Here is a 23,504-nt window from a genome sequence, read left to right on the forward strand (position 1 = left end):
CCTACTTTATAACAAGCATTGGCATAGCCAATAGGTCTCGCTTTTGGGACCTTATAAGCATTTAGCCATGCAGCACGTTATCCTGGTTGCTGCAACATCTACTGTTGCTTCACGTGCCACTGGCGAACGGCCACACACACCCAAGGATGGGCTTCAGTGCTGTTTAATGAAAATATGATAAAGTGTCTTTCAGAATTCAAAAAAGTGCATTTCTTTAACAAAGAAGCTTTGACACTAATAGGCACATTATAGCACTGCATTGAGAACTACTTATTTAAAGTGCATTTCTTTTGTACAACTGGTAGTCTGAAGTTATATATCTGGATTTGTCACACAATCCATCATTTGCTGCATAATCTGTAGATTAAAAAAAACATTCTAGCTCAAACGAATCAAAAGTAAAAAAAAAAATGGCGACTCTGGTTCCTGCGCACCAGAGTGCCGTTCACAAAGGTTGACTGGCCATCTATAAGTTGCTTATTGCTGAATTTGGGTGTTAAATTGTTGAGGGGAGAGGAAGCCCTGATGGGATGCAGTTGGCACAAGCAAGTCACACAGGAAGAGTATGTGTGTTTATCTTTCTCCTTGGTTGAGAAGTGCCTTAAGTGCAGGGGTACAATTTCTAGCACAAAATCAAAGACAGGGCTGGTGCTCACATGAGCAGTGTTGTTGCATCAGGCAGACATAGGAGCAGAGAGACTAGGCTGGCATACGTACACATATGTGAGCATGTATGGCCTCAAAGTCTTGCTCATTAGAGAAACGCAGCGCCAGCACATCAGGCTTCAAGGCGCTTCTTAACAGACATTCAACATCTTGAACACAACAGAAGAGAGTGTACAAAGCTGCATCTTTTAGTGAAAGTGAACTCCTTATAAAAAGAAGTCAGAGACTCGAGTGGAAGTGTGGGGTGATGGGAAATATTTATTCACCCAAAAGAGAATGAATGCGTGGGCCACTCTCCCAGCAGACATGGTGGAGGCACGCCATGTCGATGAGTTTACACAAGGGCAGCAGGGGTGAAGCTGGTGACATTGTGCTTTGGAGTGCAGCCAAAGATGGGCAGAAGGGGCCAGGGGCTCCCGTCTGCTGCCAAAGCACATGACGTCAGTGCAGATGATCTGTAGCTTCTGAGTCGCATAAAGACACACAAACACACACACATACATACACACAAAGACACAGGGGTGTGCACAAACACACAAACAAGCACACATGCAGAAACAAAGACACATCAGAAAGACAAAGATATACAGACACACACACCCACATATATACAGACACGTATACACACAGACAAGTGCACAAACACACACAAACATACACACCAGAAGCTAAAACGTATACAGACAAACACGCACACAAACATATCCACAGACACACATACAAATACAATACAATACATACAGAAGTGTATGCTCATGGGTGCTGGCTCCAGCTGAGGGAGCCACACCCCTACCCCCATTCAGGACACACTAAAGAAGCTCAGGAGTATATTGTATACTGCATATGGTATATTTTTGTGACTTCCCAGCAAAACCCACACAGGGGATGGATAGTTCTGATTTCCCATTTGTCGGTAAAGTTTTGCAGGTGCTACAGAAATGCCCCATGATTAATAATATTCAAGACTGCAGACATGTCCAAGAAGACAAGGGCTAGCATAAAGCCACATCATGAGATCGTTGGAACATCATCAGGGTAGACTCGGTCACTATGACCACCTCCAAAGCTAGGTACATGACATGAAAGGAACCAGACACTTTAAAATGTATCTCTAGCTTGACAAGTCCTCTTTCGACAAAATATTTCAAGGAAATATAAGTTGAAGATAGCAATTGCAACGTTTGCTGTGTTGGGAGGCAGACTAGGAATTCAGCAGATGGACATGCCGCAAGAGTGAAGGATGGAGGCCAGTAGGGCTAGGAGTTTTTCCAGTTCACAGTAAATTGAAGAAAATCCCGAGGTGAATCTGCCTTTACCGGCAGATCTATTTACGCTTACTACCATACACTGAAAGTGTTGCAAACAGCAGCCGGTGTCCAACAGCAGACCATGAACAACTGCAATATTGACATCCTGCAAGTCATTTTTGGGGTCATTTGGTTCGACAGTGACAGTGATTGTCTGCAAAGCAACCTGCCTAGCCACCATTTCAGCAAAAGAATAGATCCCCAATTTGTTATCATTCTGATTGAAAGTTTCCATCTTGCTAGAATCGGTATTTGCAGCTTTCGCATTCTGGGATCATGTTTTGCTGTCCAGGTAGGCGGGGGCATGTGGAACACGGCAGTTTCCTGTATTCCAACAGGAAATCTGCTTTACCAGTGTTAGCAAAGAAAGAATTTTGGCGCTTTTCAAAATGAATTTCCACCCCTTAGGCAGACAAAAAGGTTCGATTTTAGCATTCCCGAAATACTTTCCACCCAACCCTAGATACATGCAATGTAACCACCTAAAAAACAATGTCGAGTAATTTGTAAACACTAGCCCTACTGAAGGTGAGCAATGAAAACATTTCCCTCTTCATCTATTTTATTACATTTAACGAACTGTAATTGATGCACAAGAGTCGCTGCTGTGGGATCTTGAGTTTGTCGGATTGTTCCCACCATCATTCACTTCCGAACAACCAGATGGCAGCCAAAACTATGAGGTGAGCTAATGATCATCTTGAAAGCTTGTTTGTGTCTGCGGGGCCTTACCACGACAAAGCAAACGAACAACAACCACCAAACACCAAAAAAAGAAACGCAACAAAGCAGGTTCTGACTTTGGGAAGTCAAGGTTCTATTTCCCGACCGGTGTATTTGGTGTTTTGTCTGGTATATTATTTTGGGCTTTGATCCAGGCGAGCCCTCTTTCACTTCAAGCGCACACGTCCTGTCACATGTCTGCTTTCATGCACATGACGAGTAAACACACCGGCGTACAATTACAAGGAAGCAGCTCGAGCCATAAAAGTAGGGAGAAGGGAAACCGTACAGGAAGGTGGGCTAAATCTAGTAAGATTACAGGATTTCTAAACATCTGCGTGACATGCCATTTTGTTGCTGCAGCGCCCCCACACCGGGCGACGTTTCATGGTGGGTGTGCCCCTGCTCTGGTGCCATTGTTTTTTATCACTTCTGGCATCTGTTCAGCTTCCGCAGACAGATGACAATTGTAAAACGTGTTTTCTCCCGTTCCACATAGAAGTAAAAGTTACCATAAAACTTTGAGGGGGAGGAAGGCGGTGTCGTAACTTCTGAGAAATCAAAATTCGAGCGTGAGAGGACTGCGGAGGATGGCGGATTCAGTGCCAAGCCCTCAATGGTATGTCACCTTGTAGGCGGCCCGGAGGAGCTTGTTTGTCCCCTTGTGTTTGTCTGTAAGGAGGGATGTTTCTATTCTCACTTGGGCTATACAATCAATTTGTTGCGTCCAGTGTTCCCCAAAAATATACTACGGGGTTTGATGTTTTCTTTGAATTACATGAGCCTTTTCATGCTTTGTGAGAAAGGAAGCACCCTTTAATCATTTATACATGTGAAGCAAAAAAAAACAAGCATTGGCTGCGCGTCCGTTAAAGTGACGCGGCCGGGAAAGTGAAACTGATCGCGCGCTGCGAGTGATGCGCTTAATGAGCATGACGAGGAAAGCCAGATGACACCTCTGCTCGTAAGCGCGCGCGTGTATCCGCAAGCTTGAGGCCAGCAAAAGCGTGTGGTAGCATTTTCTGAAACCCACTTACTAAAAGTCTCGCCAGTGTAGCGCATGCGCTGGCTCAGGCGAGACCTAAAGAAAAAAGGACTTGTGCAGCATTACGACCAGTAAGCTTCTCTCAAAATAACTTTACAGTAATCAGTCCGCTAAATTGGATAGTAATCTTTCATTTTTATTTCATCATTTTATTGAAAATTAATTTAAAGAAGATCAGCAAGTACATAGCATGGCATAGCTTGCAGTAACACGTTGCTGGTCACAGAGTATCAATGGTAGTTGCAATCTGTGCATTCTTACCAGATGGAAACGTAAACTATGGGGTGTCAGCGGTACTGGTTAGTACATGCATAAACGGAGATGCCCTGGAAGCTGCGGGAGCATGGCATAATATAGTCCATTAGCCACCAATTATTCCAGAGGTGGGTGTAGCAATATATAAGGGAGGTCTATTCCACTGCTTCGAACTCGGAGGTACATTACAACACATATGTTTGCAGTGGCACCCATGTGTTTTTGGGTCTTGATTTGAGTGGCAGGAGCAGGGCAAGGTTATCAGATTTAGTATCACATAATATTAGGTCTTCAAATCAATCTGCCATTGTAGGGGTAGGGCCCCTTCCCCATCTCATAGTCATTTGTTCTTTAACTAGGAGTAACAACAAGGCTCTAAATGTACGCACAGGGTTTTGGATGTCCCGCATATATCCCAGGAGCATTGTGATTGGGTAGGGCTCTAAACTTTCGTTGTTAATATTCTGGTCAGCTATGACTATCATTTAGTGTTTAAATAGGTTCCACCACTTGTAAAGGTTCAGAGTCAGCAGGAGCAGGCCAAGCAGCAGGATGTTTTAAGTGGGGGGGGAGGGGCGGGGGAAGAATCAATTGAATAAAGGCTGATACTTAAATAGTGAAGTAATTGTGGAATGTTCCCAAACCAGTGCCTGATATGTCCTTTTCACATCTGTAGCCAAATAAATGGCCTTTGTCCTGGCTCTGAAACTGATAAGGAGGCATTAGTTGGTATATACCTAGACAACTTTAAGGAAGGGAAATAAAATGTGGGATAATTGAGCACATTTTAAACAGAAAAGGAAAAACACTTGGGGGAACTCTTGTGGGCTGCAGTGTACCTATGAATCTTAAACTTGTTATTGAGTGGGAAGGGGTTCTGTTTGCTGACAGTTCCATAAGGAATCATTGTAGTCCAGCTGGGGACAATGCTACAGAATAGCACTGACAGGTTGCAGAGTTAGTGGTGCAGGAAGGGTGCACCACCAGTGGTGACTATTGACAAATGGTTGTGCTGTTAGGCATTGGCAGCTAGTGACATTTGAAGCTAGTGGGACATAAATACCCACCTTGAAACAAAATGACCCAGCAATGCCCAACTTCCTGATTTGGATGAAACCAACTGAGAAGATTTTGGAAAATAATAAAGTCAAGAGGTGCATTTTAACACAATTTCCACCGAGAGGGAAAGCCCAGAGGCACGAATGGCATATTCCAGTGCATTGTTCGTGTGCAGGCAAGTCATACCCTTTAGAGGTGTTGGTTGTTATCATTCTCAAAAGATTCTGATACATGTAATGAAACAATTTTTCCGATCAGTTTCCCAAAAAAATATCTTACAAGCTTTAGGGACGAAAGGCAACTTAAAACAAGGAGAATGCAGTTTCAGTTGGCAAGTCACCTTTTCAAATGTATCAAGATTCTTTATTCGTTGCTACATTCCATTTACTTTCATTGTTCCATCATGCTGCCTCCGAGTAGATTTGTGTGATGTGTTATGACGGAGGAGCTCCTTCAAAGGGACATTGTGGAAAAAGGAAATCTCATATGAATCTCACAGTATCATGGCATCCCCAATAGAACTAGAGAAATCTAACAGATTCATACAGCACTCATTATAATCAATTTACAGAGACTGCATGTCATAATCAATTTAGATGATCACACAAAAGTCCATAATTCATAAGAACAATAGTGCACTCTTGAACTAAGCACCCAAGATGATCAAAAGGTCTTCTAAGCACAGCCTGAATTATCACTCAAATAACAGACTTCGAGATATTTTGGAAATGCAGTCAACTTGTTCCTAAGCACCAGCTTGTTTGATTCTGAAATAACACATATAGTGCTTTCAAATACAATCTTTTAATTTCCAAATAAAAAAGGGCAAAGTGCCACAAGTATTTTCACCTTTACGAGAAGCAAACTGTGTATTTAGGTCCTAAAATACCAGTCTTCCATCATCGGCAAATACAGGTTTGGTCCTTAAATCAAAACACACCAGCTTGTCATTGTCCTGAAGTAATGTAGAGTCCCCTGATAGGATCCGTCCCCTCTAGCACTGCAAGGGCCCCATGATCCTGGGGTTGTTCTGTGTTCAAGTTATCAAAAAATATAAGACAGAAAATGTTTCTGTGTGATTAGGCGATATTTATTCGTTATTGGCCATCTTCAAATTTAGTTCATTTTATCGCTTGATTTCGGCAGTGATATGCAAAACATATAATGAACTAAATTTGAAGATGGCCGATAACGAATAAACATCGCCTAATCACACAAAAAATTTTCGGTCTTATTTTTGTTGATAACTTGAACACAGAACAACCCCAGGATCATTGGACCCTTTCAGTGCTAGGGGGGACGGACCCTATCAGTGGATGCTACATTGTGATGGAATGCCACACTCTTTGATCAGAGAGTGAAACCCCTTGAGCACGCGACAAAGAGAATTCGAGGACAACTATAGAGGAAAAGTTCTGCGTTTTCTCCCTTTTACCTATTGTCCTGAAGTACCCACATGTACTTGATGGCAGATTCTACCTTTCTATAGCGTAAACCTAGCCGAACGGCATCGGAGCACTGTATCATCCATGCGTCATCATCCAAATTATTTACAATATTAAGTATTGACAGCATTCTATGAGGGCCAACACTATGCCATGAAGAGTCTCCGTTAAGAATGCCCAGAATATGATAAAGGTAGACACCACTATGCATGGCTGTCCTTATGCCATTGATATACATAATTATGTCAAGAATGCTCAAATTATGTGATGGAGCAATCAATCAATCAATCACAGCATTTGTAAAGCTCACTACTGAGGGTCTCAAGGTGTTGGGGGGGTGGAGGGGTGGGGGGGGGGAGAGCTGCTACAGCTCGAAAAGCCAGGTCTTGAGGAGTCTTCTGAAGGTCAGCAAGTCTTGGGTCTGCCGTAGGTGTATGGGGAGGGTGTTCCACGTATGGTACTGTTATGCCACGTACAGTCATATTTGTCATCATCACTTATATGTTAAGGGCATGAACCATTATGCCACGGTCCTAATTCTTATCAAAGGTAGCAACAATTATGAATGAATGAAAGAGGTGTCTTGTAACTTATGTTGAAAATGATAACAGTAAGTCAAGAATTGCCCAATTATGCCAGTGCCATCATTATGCCAGGGTTAGCCAGTGTGTGTCAGTAATTTAGAGGTTCTGTCATTGCTCTATAGAACAGGTTGACTTTTATCAGTGATAAACCCTATTGATCTTCAGTAATTACTGGACAGTTTCTAAAACCCTCTCGAAAAGCCCCACAATTTCCTGAGCCAGACAATGCCATGAACCACCATAACCCGTGGGAGACTTCCGAGTCTTTGCCTGACCTCACAAAAAACACTGCAGCTGTCCATGCACATTACAGATTTCAAAGCACAAAACACAGCCCCTCAGAACTCCTTCAGCCCTCAGACTCAAAAACCCATGAACTCTCCTGAGGCCCTGAGCCCTGCCTTAATCATCATACCCCCACAACGAACCTAGATACCCTCAAACACCATTTGAGGAGTGCGCAGAGTTCCGTAACAGAATGCTCACTTTGCATACTCTAGTGTTTCTCAGACCTTTACTGAGCCAACATAGACTTTCAAACACATCCTTTTCTTTCCTACATGCTTGTGAACCCATCTCATCCTTCTATTGGGGATGTCTGTCTCTCTTCAAATGTTCTGATGCTAGGTTAGGGAAAATCAGTAACTAGTACTGTCAGAACCTATTAGGGAGCCACAAGGCACACAGGACCCAACCATGGGGCCATTTACCACTGATGTGTTGAGCCTGTTCTACGGCAGTGGCACTGAGCCAAGCACACCCCTACTACACTTAGAAATTGACTCTCAGGGTAGCCAGTAATCCAAAGCTTCTTAGGGAGGCATTGTGGGGGCTGAAGGCTCAGAACTCAGCAAGCACACAACAGACTTAATATGTGAATGTCCAGCTCTGTGTTTTATATATTTTTTGTTTTACGAGAAGAAAAGTACTTTGATCACATTTAAAATGTAAAACACTGCATATTATAGGGGGGATCACTACTGGGATGACCCCTATGGAATCTACAGGGTCTACTACCTAGTAAAACAGCAAAGATTCAAGCAAAGGTGTAGGCTCATAGTGGCTAAAATGGAGCTGCTTTCCTACAGTCTGTGACCCGTACGTCAGTCCGTACTCTTGGCTAGGCAGTTCTGTTATGCGAATTGTAGTGTTATTAAAAAGTGCACCAAGCAGTTATGTTTAACAAGTTCAAAGTCAGTGTTTTCAGGCGCTGCTCTTAACTGGTCATGGATGCTTGGGTTGTCCCAGCGTACGTAGGCAGGTGTGGTTTATCTCAGGTGAGCTGAATCACTTGTGGTTACCTGGGCTCATCTTGGTAGTTCGCCTCCTCCTCCTCCTCTCAGCATTGACTGGCAGTGACCCAGTGAAGTCCCCAGTGGTTGCAGTATGAGTCCGCTTCATACAGTCAAGTTGCTGAAACACAGAATCTGGCATGGTGGAGGTAGAGCTAGCACAGGTCATTCACCTTCCTATGTGCCAGTTGATTGGACGAGGAGGTTTGGAGCTCTGTGTCCACACTTTCAATTTTTAATCCAATATTTTTTATAATGCGAAGTTGGGTTTTCTTTTAACTTTTAATAATCACTGTTCTATAGTTGGGAATACGCTTCCTTCATGTACTCATATTTATCCATGATTAATATGTTTCCACCTTTATCAGCTATTTTGACCTCTATCATCTCGTTGTGTTGTAATTCTGGGAGCGACTTTTTTTCTTGGAAAGTAAGGTTGTTGGTATATTTTTCTTTGGTCAGTTTATAGAGATCTTGTATTACAACTTCATGATATACATTGATTTTATTACCAGATGGTAGCTGTTGGTAATGAGATTTCGTTTTGCCACTGACTCCTGGCCCTATTTTTGGGCATAGGTTGTTAGACTGGGAGTTTCCTCATCCTCCCCTTGTTTTCCAAATCAATTAGTAACTACAATCCCCCTGTGTCTTCTACTGTCAAGTCAATTGTCTGTTTTTCAACTTTCTTTTGATAGTCTTTAATTTTTGGGTTTTCCACAAATATTTTCGCTTGTTTTATCTTCCTGATGGATTTGTATGAGTCTATCCTTGTCTGAGCAAGGTCCTTGTGATTTACAGGACAAAAATGTTGTCCCCTCTTCAACATTGACATTTCAGAGTCTTTCATTTGTCATTTGGATAGATTGATAACATTCAGATCTTGTTGTATATCGTCTATATTTTCTTCTGTGTCATACTTCTGGTTGTTACGTCCAGGTTTTCTTTCTCCATTATATCTTTTTACTCTTCTTGTCTGTTTCCCCCTCAACTCCAGCCCCTTCCTCTTCCCCTGGTTGTATAGGTGGCGAGTCCTATATTTTTCTCCCATTGTTGTTGTTAGAGGGCCAGCCTCATTTCGCCTACAAAAGTACGTTTCCCTACATCCTTTGCATATTCAGGTTCTCCTTCACTCAAATCTGTGTCAGTTAATGAGGATAGACTTCCTGACACATTAGTTGCAACGTTCTGTTTTTCTTGATGTTTTAGGACATTAAATTTCTTGGCGTATTAAAGATGCGTCCCTCATTGTAGTCGTCCTTGTTTCTCTGGAATTTAGTTTATTTCCGTAGTTGTACAATTTCCTCATGTTTTTCCCCTTGGATTTCCACTTCCTCCTTAAATTCATTTCATTTGTTAATTTCAATTGACCCAGTTCCTTTTCCAGCTCTTTAAATTGTACTTGTATATTTGTAAGCAAAATCTTTGTGTGTTTAATTGGAATTGCAGTTAAGCCGAGTGAAGAGTTTAAAACCTTCATGGCAAACAATGCATTTTTCTGTATCTTTTACATGAACAATTCTGTTCGGTCATTCTTATATTTTGATATGTAGCTGTCATTTAAAAGTGTGTTTCTATCTCAAATTCTCCTTTGCTAAATGTGTGAGTTATTGATGGGTAGGGTGGTCTCTTGCCGCTAGATCATCAAACAAAAGTTCCTGGAGACGAACTCCCTAAGGTAAAATTGGGGTGCATAAGAAATTGGGGTTCAGAAAATTGTTGGTGTTCGGCTCCCACACTATGAACAAACACTTATTGGATACAGAGCAGAATGTGAAATGTCTGGGTCGTCGCAAGGTGGTTATGGAGAAGGTTGTCACCAGCAAGGGAGAGAAAAGGCAGAGACACAATATGAGGAGTATGTCTACTTTTTGGTACATCTTCAAGGGAAATTGGAGTGCCTAGAAAATGAGGCCCAGTCAGCTAGTATACGGGATTGTGGGGCTCACCAGTCTGTCTGAATCTTCTGATCTGAAGTGCAGCGTTTGCTGCAAAAGAGCTTTTCGATGCCATAGAGGAGATACACATAGAAGTGAGGAAAGCAATAAATCTGCGTACTAAGGGCCCCCGATGCCTAGAGGAAGGTCAGTGATCCATATTAGCAAAAATTAAGGCTGTTGACCAATGCAAACAAGTATTGTGGGCAATGAAGAAAAAAGACATCAATATCTCACAGTACATATGTTCACAGACCTTGTATATATTACCATGATTAAGAAGTCCACTGATGATATTTACAGTTTAAGAACTTCCATATTTTGTTTAAAGCGGATTGAAAGACCTGTAGGATTTTCTAGCCGTAGTTTAAGACCACAAGCTAATATAACATTGTCCTTTAAGAGACATAATGCTGTTAACTTCTGCAGTAAAACTCGAAGGATTTAACAGGAAATTTGGAGGGTGAGGGAGGAGAGTGATGGACAAGAATACAGGTAATTTGGTTTTTAAAGTGACAATCAAATTGGCACATTGCAGAATGGTAAAAGTCACTCTGTTTTAAAAACGGTGATTTCTGATAAATTGACATTATGCCAACCCTCATAACATGAATGAGTTTACATTCTTTGAGTGGCTAATTTATCGAACATAGGTAAGCTATCAAGAGACGAACAGGTTTCAGTAATTAATAAAATCCATTGGTTGGACTGTTTATAAGGAGCAGGCATTTCTGCCACGACAGAGCAGACATTGCAAAGCACTGCTGATAAACTTGTGGGAATTTAATCTTGTAAACTTTGAATAATTTGTTTGTTCTCTGAGACTTTAATGAAGACTGATTCTTAGGTGGAAGAGGCGTGTTAAATTTTGCTTTTGCCGCATTACTTAATTTTGATATAGATAGGTTCTGTCTTTATTTATACATTTTTTAATCATAGAGGTAGGAGAACAGGTATCAGAATAAATCCTCAAAAGATATAGGGATGAGTCTACAACTGAATTGCAGCATGGAGTGTGAGGATTAGACGCATATGGGCGTGTTGGTGCACCCGCTCAGTTGATGCCCTTTTATGAGGTTGTGCTTGTTGACACATGAAAAGAATATCGACCACCAATCTTTGCTGTCCCCAAAATGGCGTCCAACTGCAAAGCGTAATTATTTAGAATAACTCTCCCAATGGCAATCCCACCATCACACAGGTTATCACAGTCATATTAACTTAGCCCCCAGCACTTACAACTTTTAAAATCCATTTAAATCCACCATCATCCCCCAACCAGCTGGAGAAAAAGACAAACGTAGACTATTTTGTTTTCAGTACTTCAAAAAAGTGTGTTGCTCATACTTTGGACTCCTAAAGTTTAAGGTGCCAGGATGCAAGCCTAAACTTTATGGACACAAATTTTGATGACCCTAATCTGTTACATTGCTTATTGTGAGTTTGATTGATGCCAGTTGCACATAATCCAAAAGGCGGCACCCCAAGGTGTTGCGTGGGCCCTTCATTACCTATTCAAGCAGCTCCTACAGTGTTGTGCGCCACAATTACAAAGTAGGTTTTAAAAGTTGGATTACATGTTTGCAAAGGATACAGTTGTTTAAGATTTAATCCCAAGAGCAGGGCAGTAGGATCCTTCAGATAAAGATGACTTTGACTCCCTGCCTTGACCCTATAGTGAGACATGTCAAATCAGAGTTGGTGCTTTTGCATAAACACACATTCATTGGAGAAATGTTTACATCTTATAAAGAGTTTTCCCCTCCTGAGATGTGCCCAGTATCTGTTTGCATTATCCCTATTTGTTCAAGGACACATCTTCATGCCCTCTTATTGGCTTATAATTTAATAATGATGTGGAACAAGTTATTAATAATTGTTACAGTTGTATCATATATCTGATTCCTGCTATGATTTATGTTCCCACTGTTCTTTTTGTCAGTGATTTTACCACACAGGCATCTCTCCATAACTCAAAACGAAAGCACTAGGCCAATTCTTTGGTTTGGATTTGTAAAGCGCATAGCTGCCCCAAAAATTGGGCTTCCTGGCGCTAGACCTCGCAGATGGAAAAGATGTAACCAACAGCCTCACAGAAAAGGGCAGACAGATGGAGAAGGGCCACGTCTTCAGGTATTTCCTGAAGTGCAGATGGTTCTCAATGTTTCTGATAGGTAGAGGCAGGGAATTCCACAGAACAGGGGCCTTGGCACAAAAAGGGCGGCCTCCAGCTCAGGCTCTTCTAAAACATGGGACAGTGGCCAGATTACGATCGACTAAGCGATGAAAGCAGGAGGGTTGGTACCACGATAAAAGACTGGACAAAACGGGGGCCCTCTGGGAAACTGTGACACAGACACTTGGTTTGGGGATATTTCCAGCTGTCCACATCCTAGGCTGCCACAGTCTGTTTGCACATCAGGTGACACAGATGTCAAGTTACCCACCAGTACCAATAAATGTGGAGATTATGGATGTAAACTGGAATACATAACGTTTCTCAACTTCAATATCCATGCGTATTGTTTTAGTAACTAGGATGGTGTAAAGCACTTTTCAGGCTTTCCCCACAGTATTAGTCACAGTTCCCCTTCATATTATAATGACCAAGAGGAATCAAATGGACCATTTGGTATCAGATAGTAAGAGCAGTAAGCCATGAGTTGTAAATATGGGAAATGCATTTTCCACGGTATTGATTAGTACAACATCTCCCCTACTGGTCTTGTTCATAAAGCTGTAGGCCTGGGTATTGTAGTTTATTGCACCATCTAAGATTGTTTGGTGTCTCGAAGGGAAGAGTACAGGTCATAGGTTAATACTAATCTTACTGTTTGTGTTGCTATGCATTATAGGGAAGCGCCGGAGAACAACAATGGATTTCCCTGGAGCATCCATCATTGTACCTCAGATTAAAGGAAAAGTTGGGAGGAAACGAGTTGGTCTGATATCAACAGGCCCCCCTGTAAGGCAGCACACCTCAATTCTTAATGCTGAAGGGAGTGTGATTGGTGAGTAGATCAGTCTTTACTTTTTTCGGCCCCACCTCATCTAATGCACTCCTATTTCTTTACCTTGATTTATATTTCACCAGTACCACATGTCACGTCATTTGTTCTTTGTGGGGCGAATTGCTCTCTGGGAGGTGTATTTTCTTCTGTTCTCTTTCACCATTCCATATTCACCTTAGAAGGTATCTGTAGCATATGAGATCAGTCTCAGCCATCCCTTTGCCTAGGTGATACGAAGTAGGACCATCTTCATGGTTTTGCAGTGTACAACCTGCTTAGAAATCACTGTAAGGCGCCGTCTTTGTGTTTCCTTTAAACGATTATGCGAAAAAACATTTCAAAAGCAGTCTTCAAATGAAAAATGGTAACAAAGTCCTGCCAAGGAGCACAATGTTTCAGAAATATGATGAAGGCGGTACATGTGGCATATCAAATTGAACACTGCATATGGCACTAATTAATGTATGGCCTGTTGTATAATATTAGTGGGCTTGTAGTTAAAAGACAAGAAGAAGGGGCGTAAGACTGAACATTGTCAGTATGATATCCGTTCCAGTCCTTTCTCCCACGTATGACTTTTGTTTCTATCTCTCTGTACCAGCTGTCTGGGATTGTAGGCAGAGGTTTCTTTGGCCGTGGCACTGCCTTGTTCTAGGACCAGAGGTGTACTGTTGATGGCAATAAAAAAGTCATCACACCATAGTTCAAATGACAAACCGAGCTTACATGTTACCTCACTCATTCAGAGTTTTGTTTCCAAGAAACACGTTTATGACCTGGATCCTTCGCAGTGGGTGGGTATCTTTGTCACTTAGTTGCACATAGATTAACATGGTTACCCAAAAAACGTGTTTCCCCTGGTATCACTGTGTCTCAATAACCATTGCTTTTTGTTTCACTTCCTTGATCCAGGAGAGGTTACGAGTGGCTGCCCCTCTCCTTGCTTGAAGCAGAATGTCGCCATGGGATACGTGGAGGCGGGAAACAGCAAAGTCGGGACCCCTGTCAGAGTCGAAGTGCGGAAGAAGTCTGTGGATGCCGTTATTAGCAAGATGCCTTTTGTACCTACTCACTACTACACCCTTAAATGAGACCCACAAGAGCTGCAAATGAAGCCTTTAGCAGGAGATCATGAAAACAATTGGACACATTGTGGCCAAATTTAGCTGCTTGGCTGTGAAACAAAGTGTCGCTTTACACTCTAGACAGGAATTTGATAGTAGGTTTTCGAATTACTCCTGATGCTTGTCAGTGTAGTGGGTAACATGGCTGGAACATTGGGATATTTAGAAAGCAGTCCTCTTTGTTGCATTATATTTTCACTGGATGTGCTAGAAATCCCTCTTGGTTTTCTAGGAACTGCAAGCAATATTGTACTCAGTGGGTTCTTTCAAAACCATGGGCTGTGTGGCATGCATCTGGTCATAATTGCCTTGGTGCTTTGGGTATTAGTGTTGTGGCATATGCAGAGAAACTTCTGTTGTGTGATCCAGTGCTGATTTGGTCTGGCCGACTGTAGTCCTTTCTTGACCGCATTGTAAACAGTTTCAAATAGATACAAGTATGCACATAATTCTCTGGTGTGCTATTTGAAGGAAGAATTTAGTGGCAGACCTGGACCACTGAAGACTGAGACCTGAACACTTTTGCACAGTGGTAGAAGAATATATGGGGGAGTGGGAAAGGGACAGTATTTTAAATAATGATAAAGGCCATGGCTGCAAAATGTCTCCGGTACTAAAATGCCTTGCAGAGACAATTTGGATTGCGATGATATCAGTGTTGCAGTTCTGATTAGTGATGACGCTGGAACCCTACAGTGATTTTTGTGGGTTTGTAATCCATGGGTTGTGCAAATCCAATTGTGTTGGCTTTGAGGGACGCACAATCCCCTCTAGCAGCTCTGCTGAAGAAAGACCGCTGTCTTGTCTGTCAAACGTTCTGCTGCTTGATAAAGAGCCATGTTTAAATGGGAAATAGTCAATGATAAATTTAAAAAGCTGGGAACTATTTATCAATCCTGCAAACACTACTGAAACAACGAGCAGTTTTGTGTTCCTTCAACATTGAAGGACTATTTTTTATATATTCTTTTTACACAGCCAATTGGGACGTACAACATCTATATTCACACGACACATTACATCCCATTACATCCCTTCTCTCAAAGAAAAAAAACCCTGTCCATTAAAAAAAAAAAAAAAGACATTACAGCACTGGAAATGATGACCGCACAAAAATATCCAAATTCCTAACCTTAGAAAACAATTCTGATTCACTGTTAAATTATACGTTTGTGATAAGGAAACAACATTGTCCCTTTATCTTTGCTGTTGTTTTTCAAATAGACCTTCACAGCAATTCCAAAGTTGCCTTCTCTGGAGGCCAATTAGCATTTTCAGTTATCTTGCAAGATGCTTAAGATTTTGTTTGGCTCCCTGTGCCATCATAGTGATAGTGTGCCACTACGGGTGCAATTAATTTAAGGGCAATCCTGGCGTACTTCACCACAAACTACTCATCTGTGTCATGGACTAGGGGCAGCAGGGTAAGACAGATGTGCCAGTTATCTAACCATGTGTACAATCAGCACCGTGAGGCACAAGAGGACATCCCATTGCACCAATAGGGCTGTACCTTAACCTTGTGGAGATCTTGCAACAATTAAAGTTGGTCCACACAAAACCGAGACAACGTCCTGTCTGTGGACGTAAAACAAAGCCTGTGCTCTACTAAATAGGTCTGCTAGATAGCAATGAATCTTGTTATCAATGTAACATGAGTTACATATCTAAAGCAATATTTTCTCAAACTCGGAGTAACAGAATAACTCACTTGGAACACTAGCTCGAAATGCTCAGGTCTGCCCTAAACATTTATTTAATTGTAAGCTATACTGAGAGTCTAATTTAGGACCAAACTTGTCCATCATGGTTACACCACATACTTTCTGTCTTGTTTTCCCTTCTGCTCAATTCTGTATGAATTTCCTGCAGCCACTGGTTGGAAGAGAGAAATCTGTCACTTTTAAAATGTATATCCCTTTTATGTGTTCCTTTTCTGATTGGCTGAAAAAAAGTGAAGCTCTGCCTTCCTTTGCTGTCCATTAACAAGGGGCTCCAGCAGGGAACGATGTGCTGATGAACACTCTTAGCACTTAGTTCATGTAGTCAGTCCATGACAGTCAAGGCACCAGTATTTACCAGCAGCCCTTGAATTTATCTTTGGATGGACGCTTTTGCACCTCAATACAAAGGATGTGCAAGAGGTGTCTGGAGCTGCAGTGCCTACCTGTACCAATTTGAGGATCTGCTCTCCCATTCTGGGTTTCTCCATTGCCATTTCTTGGGACGCATTGTCCGGGGGCATGTATTGGCAAGTACTTCACAGAAGGATAGTTCTGAGATGAAAGGCCTAAAGTATAGGGTACAGAATGGGCTTCACCTAAATTAAGTTGTGGAATTTACCACGGACAGGAACTTTTATCTTGTAACCAATGCCCAACACATCATATCATTCTGGGATCAATAATTGCATCTTCCAAATCAACAAAGTCGATTCAAAAGGCCATTGAATAAATCATTTAGTTCGAATGTCGCGCTAGTTTTTCATCATGGTCCTCAACTGAAAACACATGTTCTGTTGTTATATGACTCTAATGCATCTGCCCTAAACAACACTATGAGGACCAAATCCACCTCCGACATTGTAAGAAACATCATAAAAATGCTCATTGCATGCCTTTGTCTTTCAAATAAGTATGCTAATTGCCTACTGTGGTCCAATCCTCACCTATACATCAACTTAACAAAACAAAAGGACAATAAAAAGAGGAAAAAGCTCTAAAAGATCATAAACTTACTTTGGTACCAGGATTTTCCTTGCTTAACCCCCAAGAACAACCAGTCATTTATAGGCCGATATAGTATTTGGCAGACTTATTGTACTCTGCCAGGGCAATGAAGTAAATTACATCGCCCTAATGGAATACCCATATGCCAAATTTAGAAATGTCAGTCAGCCTGACTGACATGTCTACCATTCACAGGAACCGTCATCAAGGCAGTTCCTGTGAATGTATTGTAACTTTGACGTATGGCTCCGTCAAACTTGAAGGAGCCATACAGTAACGTTTCAAAACTTTTTTTATTTTCAAAAACAAACCCCAAAAGTGAGATTTTGTTTATGAAAATAAAGAAACAATGACACCCTTTCCATGTAGTACTCTCACATGGCAAGGGGAGCATTTTTATTTATTTATTGCCCCTTACTGGCAGGGTTTTCCTGGCTGTGACGGGCAGTAAAAAAGCAGCTATATGTATGCCCATCTAAATTGGGCAGGGGACATATAGCCATTTCTTCGACAGCCCCTAGTCCATCTGGCCATTGGATTAGTTTAGCCCTGACAGAGGCAGAGTAGTCTCTGCCATTGCCAAGCTATGGTCCCCGACATAAAAATGCAGTAGGCGAAGCAATATATTGGCTTTAAATATACTCCATCTTGACAGAGTATGATAACTGCAAAAACATCGGGTTGCATATTTGAGGCAGATAATCCCTGGTACCAAAGTTTAGGTGGATTTCCAACCTTCCCTGTGCATTCTTTCCAAATTAATTGTAATACTAAAGTGAAGAGATTTTTTGTGTGCACCAATGAGGAACCTGGATTAGTCATTTCAAAACTTACTCTGTTGGAACCTGGATATTTTTCTGTATTTTTAACACATTTAAATGTACCCAAACTGTAGCACTTATCATTTATCACAAGATCTCGAAGTTTGTTCAGTAGTTTAGCTCATTACTTCCTGGCACAGTGATACATGTACTTTACCAGTGTTGGTGGACAAGGAGGAATCCATGCCAGGTTCCTCTGATCCCATTTAGAACATGGTAAAAAATATCACTGACAGTTTAATGCTGTCTGTTATGCTAGAAGCCTGTCTTGTTCTGGCAATTCAAAATACAGTTCGCCCTGCACAGTTCTTCTACTTTAGCCATCTCTGAGCACTAAACCCATAGTTAAGAACCCGAAGACCCTAAAACATCCGATTTATACACTGTGTCACAACCTAGTCCACCAAAGACACCTCTTGTGGATGTTGACATTAATATGTCTAATTCAGAGGAGAAAGTGATTGATTACATCATGATAAGCAATTCAATCTGGTTATGCTAAACACTTTGCACGTTTTGGGTTTAACTTTTGCATCAAAATGTTACTCTCATATCCTGCCAAAGCCTTGTTGGTCACTGTTAAGAACTGAAATAATTATTAACTGCCTGGAGCTGGTCATATTTGGAACATTGAGTTTCCAAAGGCTTTCGATAAAAGTAAAATTCCCGTGAAGACAACTTGTCACTATAATGGAAACCCCATGTGCTGTATTGTACAGATTTATGCTGCTTTAATCAAAAGGAAGGTCCAATTCCTCAGCCATTTAGATCTCTTAGTTCAACTTTCAATTAGCAAGGAGGAAATCCTGTCTAAATGTCTTTTTTTATCCGACAGAATGCTCCTATCGTAAAAACGTTATAATTTGCAAAGTTGGGTTAATTACAAAGAAATACTAACTTTCTCTCCACTCATGCAGCAAGAGACCTAATTTTATTTCTTACCCAATGGCAGGAAAGGTGCTTTAACGTTGCAAATTACCAGATAAGCTAGACTTGAGAGCAAGATCCATGGGCACATCTCGATAGAGGCCTTTGAAATAGTCCTATATATTAGTGATCCAAAATTCCTGGTTAACCAAGTTTGTCTCACAAGAGGCAGTTCTCAAAATCTCACCAGATGTGACTTATGGTATCATTTGGTCATTGATGACATGAAACTGAGTGGACTTGTAATATATAGGGAGATTTGGACACCTGAGGTCCTGCTCCATCAACATCCTTTCACCATGGGTGTCATCGGCTTTGCCAAAACAAGTGGAAGATTATTAATTCATATCAATTTTATAACTTCCTCCTTTAATTAGTGTAGAGTCAGATAAGGAGTCACTTTCTTATAGAAGAGAGGTTCCCAGGCCATGTTACAGGCATGGTTGCTAAAATTCTTATTTTTGGTTTAACAGCTGCAAAAAAAGTTTAGGATAATTTGATAAATAGTAGGCATCAAACCTGTTTGTGGGTTGGGCCAATAAATATATAATCCAAGGGAGTTAAGCATGACACTGCCTCTCTTTTCATGTCATTCAAGTTAAGGTTCAACATTTTAGACTGACTGAGGCCAATATTGAACCTGAATGTCCATCATCAATTGTTCTATCAAGGATGAAAAGAAAAGGTAGCTTCCTATATACTTTCCTCACTCCTGGCTCCTTATTCAATATTGATTACCTTTTAAAAGCATTTGTGATTAATTTTCTATTGTCATCATCCGGGTCAATCAGAAACACTAACTATTTCTTTGATAATGTCCACACACCGTGCCTAGCGTGTTTCCTCACATTAGATGTGCATTAATTTGTTTATTTTATATTATTTTATTGACATTTCTCAATAAACCCTAAATACAGAAAGCAGCCCCCCACCATCAGCAAAATGCCAGGTCTGTTTAATCCAGTGTAAATCAGCAACACACCGTTGAATCCTCAACAAATGTGTGTAATATTTCCATCAACAATACCCCTATGGTCCTGCCAGTCCGCCCATATCTTGGTGTGTTTTTTCGGTCAGCCTCCTAGATGCATAATTGGGAAGCTTCAAGACTAGGTTTATTTTGCTTAGGTATTGTGTAAAAATTGAAAACCCTGGGGACCCAAGCACTGTTAGTTTCATGATTAGCGTTTAACATTGTTATTGGTCTAGTAGGTGAATTACTAGAAGGGGAAAAGCTTTTTGCCTCTTTTTGAAGTTGATGAGATTATCTTGGTCTAATGATTAGTATCTGTTAAGTGAATCCTTATGGGACTTTGATACAAAATGGAGGCAATGACTCAAGAAACAGATCGTATATTATTATGAAAAGTGCAACCCTTCCACTTTAATTTCTTGCGCATTCTCTCTGTCTGTTTTGAGAGTCCTCTGCTTCACTTTAAATCATCTTAGAATTAGCATGCTAATTATTTCTTTGTAATGTATTTTAGATTTGTATGTAGTAACTACTGCCAGCTGTGTAATATTTTGAGTATACTGCAATAGCATATTATGGATATATATTTCATTTGATATTAATGCTGCTTTTTTATACACTTGTTATATCAGCACTAATAGGATACAGTTTCTGTGAAATTGCATTTGATAAAAAATCACTCTGGTTGACACGTGACCATCCCGACTAGTGCATACTTTGAAGCATAAATGCTTTAGTCTAGAATGCAATCTGTTTTCTTCATAGGTTAATCATTCATTCACAGGTTTGAATTATAAACTGAGATGCACTACATTTCCTGGAATGAGGGCTCAATGCTTCATTCATATGGTAGATTACCCATGAAGATGCACATTCTGTCTTGTAGATAATCTCTTCTTTGGGAATCTTGTTTTAGAACGTATAATTTTTATCCTCGCATCCTTCTTTCTGCCTTATTTCTGAACTGACTCCCCAAGTTTGCAGACCCTCCTATTGCATTTCCCTTTCCTTTAACTCAGTCACTTTAACCCTGCTTTGTCTTTCTGCTCACCTTCCTTCTCAACTGGTTGGTAAGACCAAAACTTAAGTTTAACTGAGACAAAATCCTAACTTTGCTACTCCTAAATGTCCTTTGTGAATACCGAAAGTCGTAAAGTTAGGATTTTGTCTCAGATTACTTTTGTGAATCGGGCCCTTTCTTTCCACCCAAGTCACTAGGAGATATATGTACAGATTTCCACCTAGTTCACAAGGGAATCTAGGATGACTGCGTAAGGCACAATTACTTACTTTGTGATTCGGATACCCTCACACTCCGCCATCGCCTCAGTTAAAAAATGTGCTCCACTTTTCCATCTTACAAAAACATGTATAAGCGGAGTGTGGCAATTGCGAGTGCTCATGTAAAAGAAAGTGATCTTGTGCCGGGAGGGACTTACTTGAGCATGGATGGCTTAAAAAACACATTTGTAAGTGGAGGGTTCTTTTTAGAGAAGCTTTTCCACTTTTGGTACAGGCAATTGGGGGGAGGGGAGAGTAAGAGGAATGAGAAATGGAATCCCCGTGAACGTATTTTCTATAGCTCTTCCTTCATTTTCTCACCCTCTCCTGATCGCCACCTTGAAAACTTAATTCTTGACCTTTCTGTTTGATCGGACTTCACTGCCAAGTATGGCCATACCCTTCTGTCAATGACATGCTTTTCACATATATGGTGGCTGAAGGAAAAAGGGTTTGTTTATTCAGTGCAATAAATGTGCTCTCTTGTACGACCTTGCTAATATTTTAATGAATTGGCAAGCACTGTGAAAATCACCCTTTTATTGTGTTTGCAGAGGAGTAGGTCGATCTGTACTCGGAAATTTACTCAAGGCCACTGTTTACTGCATTGGTGGTGGGGGGGGGGGGGTGGCTACAGTACAGCACGGTCTCATTTTATACTTCTTTTTGTAAGTTTTCGCAATAAGTCAGAGATCAGCAAATCTCTATGAGAATAGAATACATAGAGTGGGTGGTAAGGCGTGAACAACATGTGCCCTAAATGGGGGAGAAAATTAAAGAAGGCAAGAAATAAGCCATTTTGGTATAAGCTCATAACCTAACACCTAGTGAAACAGGAATAAGGATTGAGAGAGGGTTGTGGCCCAGCAGTTGATGCAATATCCATAAAATCACTGTTCATAGATGTACACTGACAACTCAGGAGTCCAACCAAAGCAGCAGCAGAACACTCAATGGAATATACGGAAATTGCTCGGAAATGTTCAACACCTTTAACACTTTAGAGACCAAAGGTTCTTACTAAGCCATTCATCTGCAGGGATACTTCAACCTTTCCACTTACTAGAGATGTTCCTTTGCAGAGGGATTTACACTGTGATCACAATGAGCTATTTCAGAGCTTCATCTTTTTGTATTGAATAATTTGTAACATCATGAAGAAAAATAAAAGATTTTGTCATAGTAGAGATGTTTCCATTGCTTGTGTGCTTGTACTTTATATCCTTGGATCCATACCTCCTTCCCCCATCACCTTTTTTTTTTGTGTCAAACAAATCTGTATCTTGAAGTGCAAAACTTAATAAAACAACACATGCACTTAACTATGAAAATAAATGTTTTAAGCAGAAAAGAATTAAAACAAACCTGAACCAGGTTAATATGTGGTCTCTGTAGGTGCAACCCAAATCAGATGAAAGAAGATTTTTTATAGAAAAGGATTCAACACATTATCATTAGCTACACAATTTCATCAATTTATAAAATTATAATAGAGTGCAATCATACACATTTTACACAAAGGCTGTAATCATATCAGAAGATCATGGGCAACTTAAACTAGAAGAAAAAATTTCTGAATCCGACTTTAAATACATAGAGCCAAATGTGTATTAATAAAAAACAAATATGCCTTGGAGCCATATGCTGCATCTGCAATGTGATTTTTTTTTTTAATTAATCTACAGCAGTTTGGGAATCCTGCGTACTCCTGTTGTAGTATCTACATATAGTTTTAAGTGTATTTTACATTGTCAATGTAATCCATACATGAAAGAAGAAATTAACAGATTTTTCAGTAGTAGGCGCATACTCTAGTGTGTGCCATCCTACCAATGAGCTAAGGAAGTTAAAGTGCTCTTCTTTGGATACCTTGTGGCTCATGTATTTTAGTCATGCCATTCTTAGTTTCGAATTTTTTTTATCTGGAGCTGTAACCAATTCAGTATCATTTCGTCAGGGAGGACAGCTGCCTCCTAGGTTAAAGTTTTTAGACTCTACTGTGTTTTTTTTTTTGTAGATTCTAAATAGGAGTCTGGTGGAGGGCATTATTATTTTTTTTTTAATGTGTTTATTAAAGTTTCACACGTTACGACATCACCTTCAAATGTGGCTCCAAGCGCAGTAAGACATGAGGATGTATTGCAGTCAAGTTTTTTTGGTGAATTGGCAGTGCCTCCGAAGAAAATATCAACAGCAAACACATGAACAATATTTCACAACAGAAAAAGAGAAGAAAAACTCTGGAGTCTGCACAAGATATGAGAGAGCACGTGTCTCACGGGTAAGGGGTAGCCAGAGGGAGTACTCACCAGGGGTATCACCCAA

General features: G+C 40.7%; 1 protein-coding gene across 1 annotated transcript in view; it reads left to right on the forward strand.

Annotated features, from left to right (window-relative positions):
• Positions 1-22,364, forward strand: part of AMT (aminomethyltransferase) — a 194,883-nt gene extending 172,519 nt beyond the window's left edge. The window contains exons 8-9 of the mRNA XM_085625050.1: positions 13,169-13,324; positions 14,237-22,364. Coding sequence (XP_085481176.1) covers positions 13,169-13,324; positions 14,237-14,415 — 335 coding nt within the window. The 3' untranslated portion in view covers positions 14,416-22,364. The remainder of the gene's footprint in view (positions 1-13,168; positions 13,325-14,236) is intronic.
• Positions 22,365-23,504: the final 1,140 nt, after the last annotated feature.

This window comes from Triturus cristatus, chromosome 9 (genome assembly GCF_964204655.1).
Source record: "Triturus cristatus chromosome 9, aTriCri1.1, whole genome shotgun sequence".
Lineage (NCBI taxonomy): Eukaryota > Metazoa > Chordata > Amphibia > Caudata > Salamandridae > Triturus > Triturus cristatus.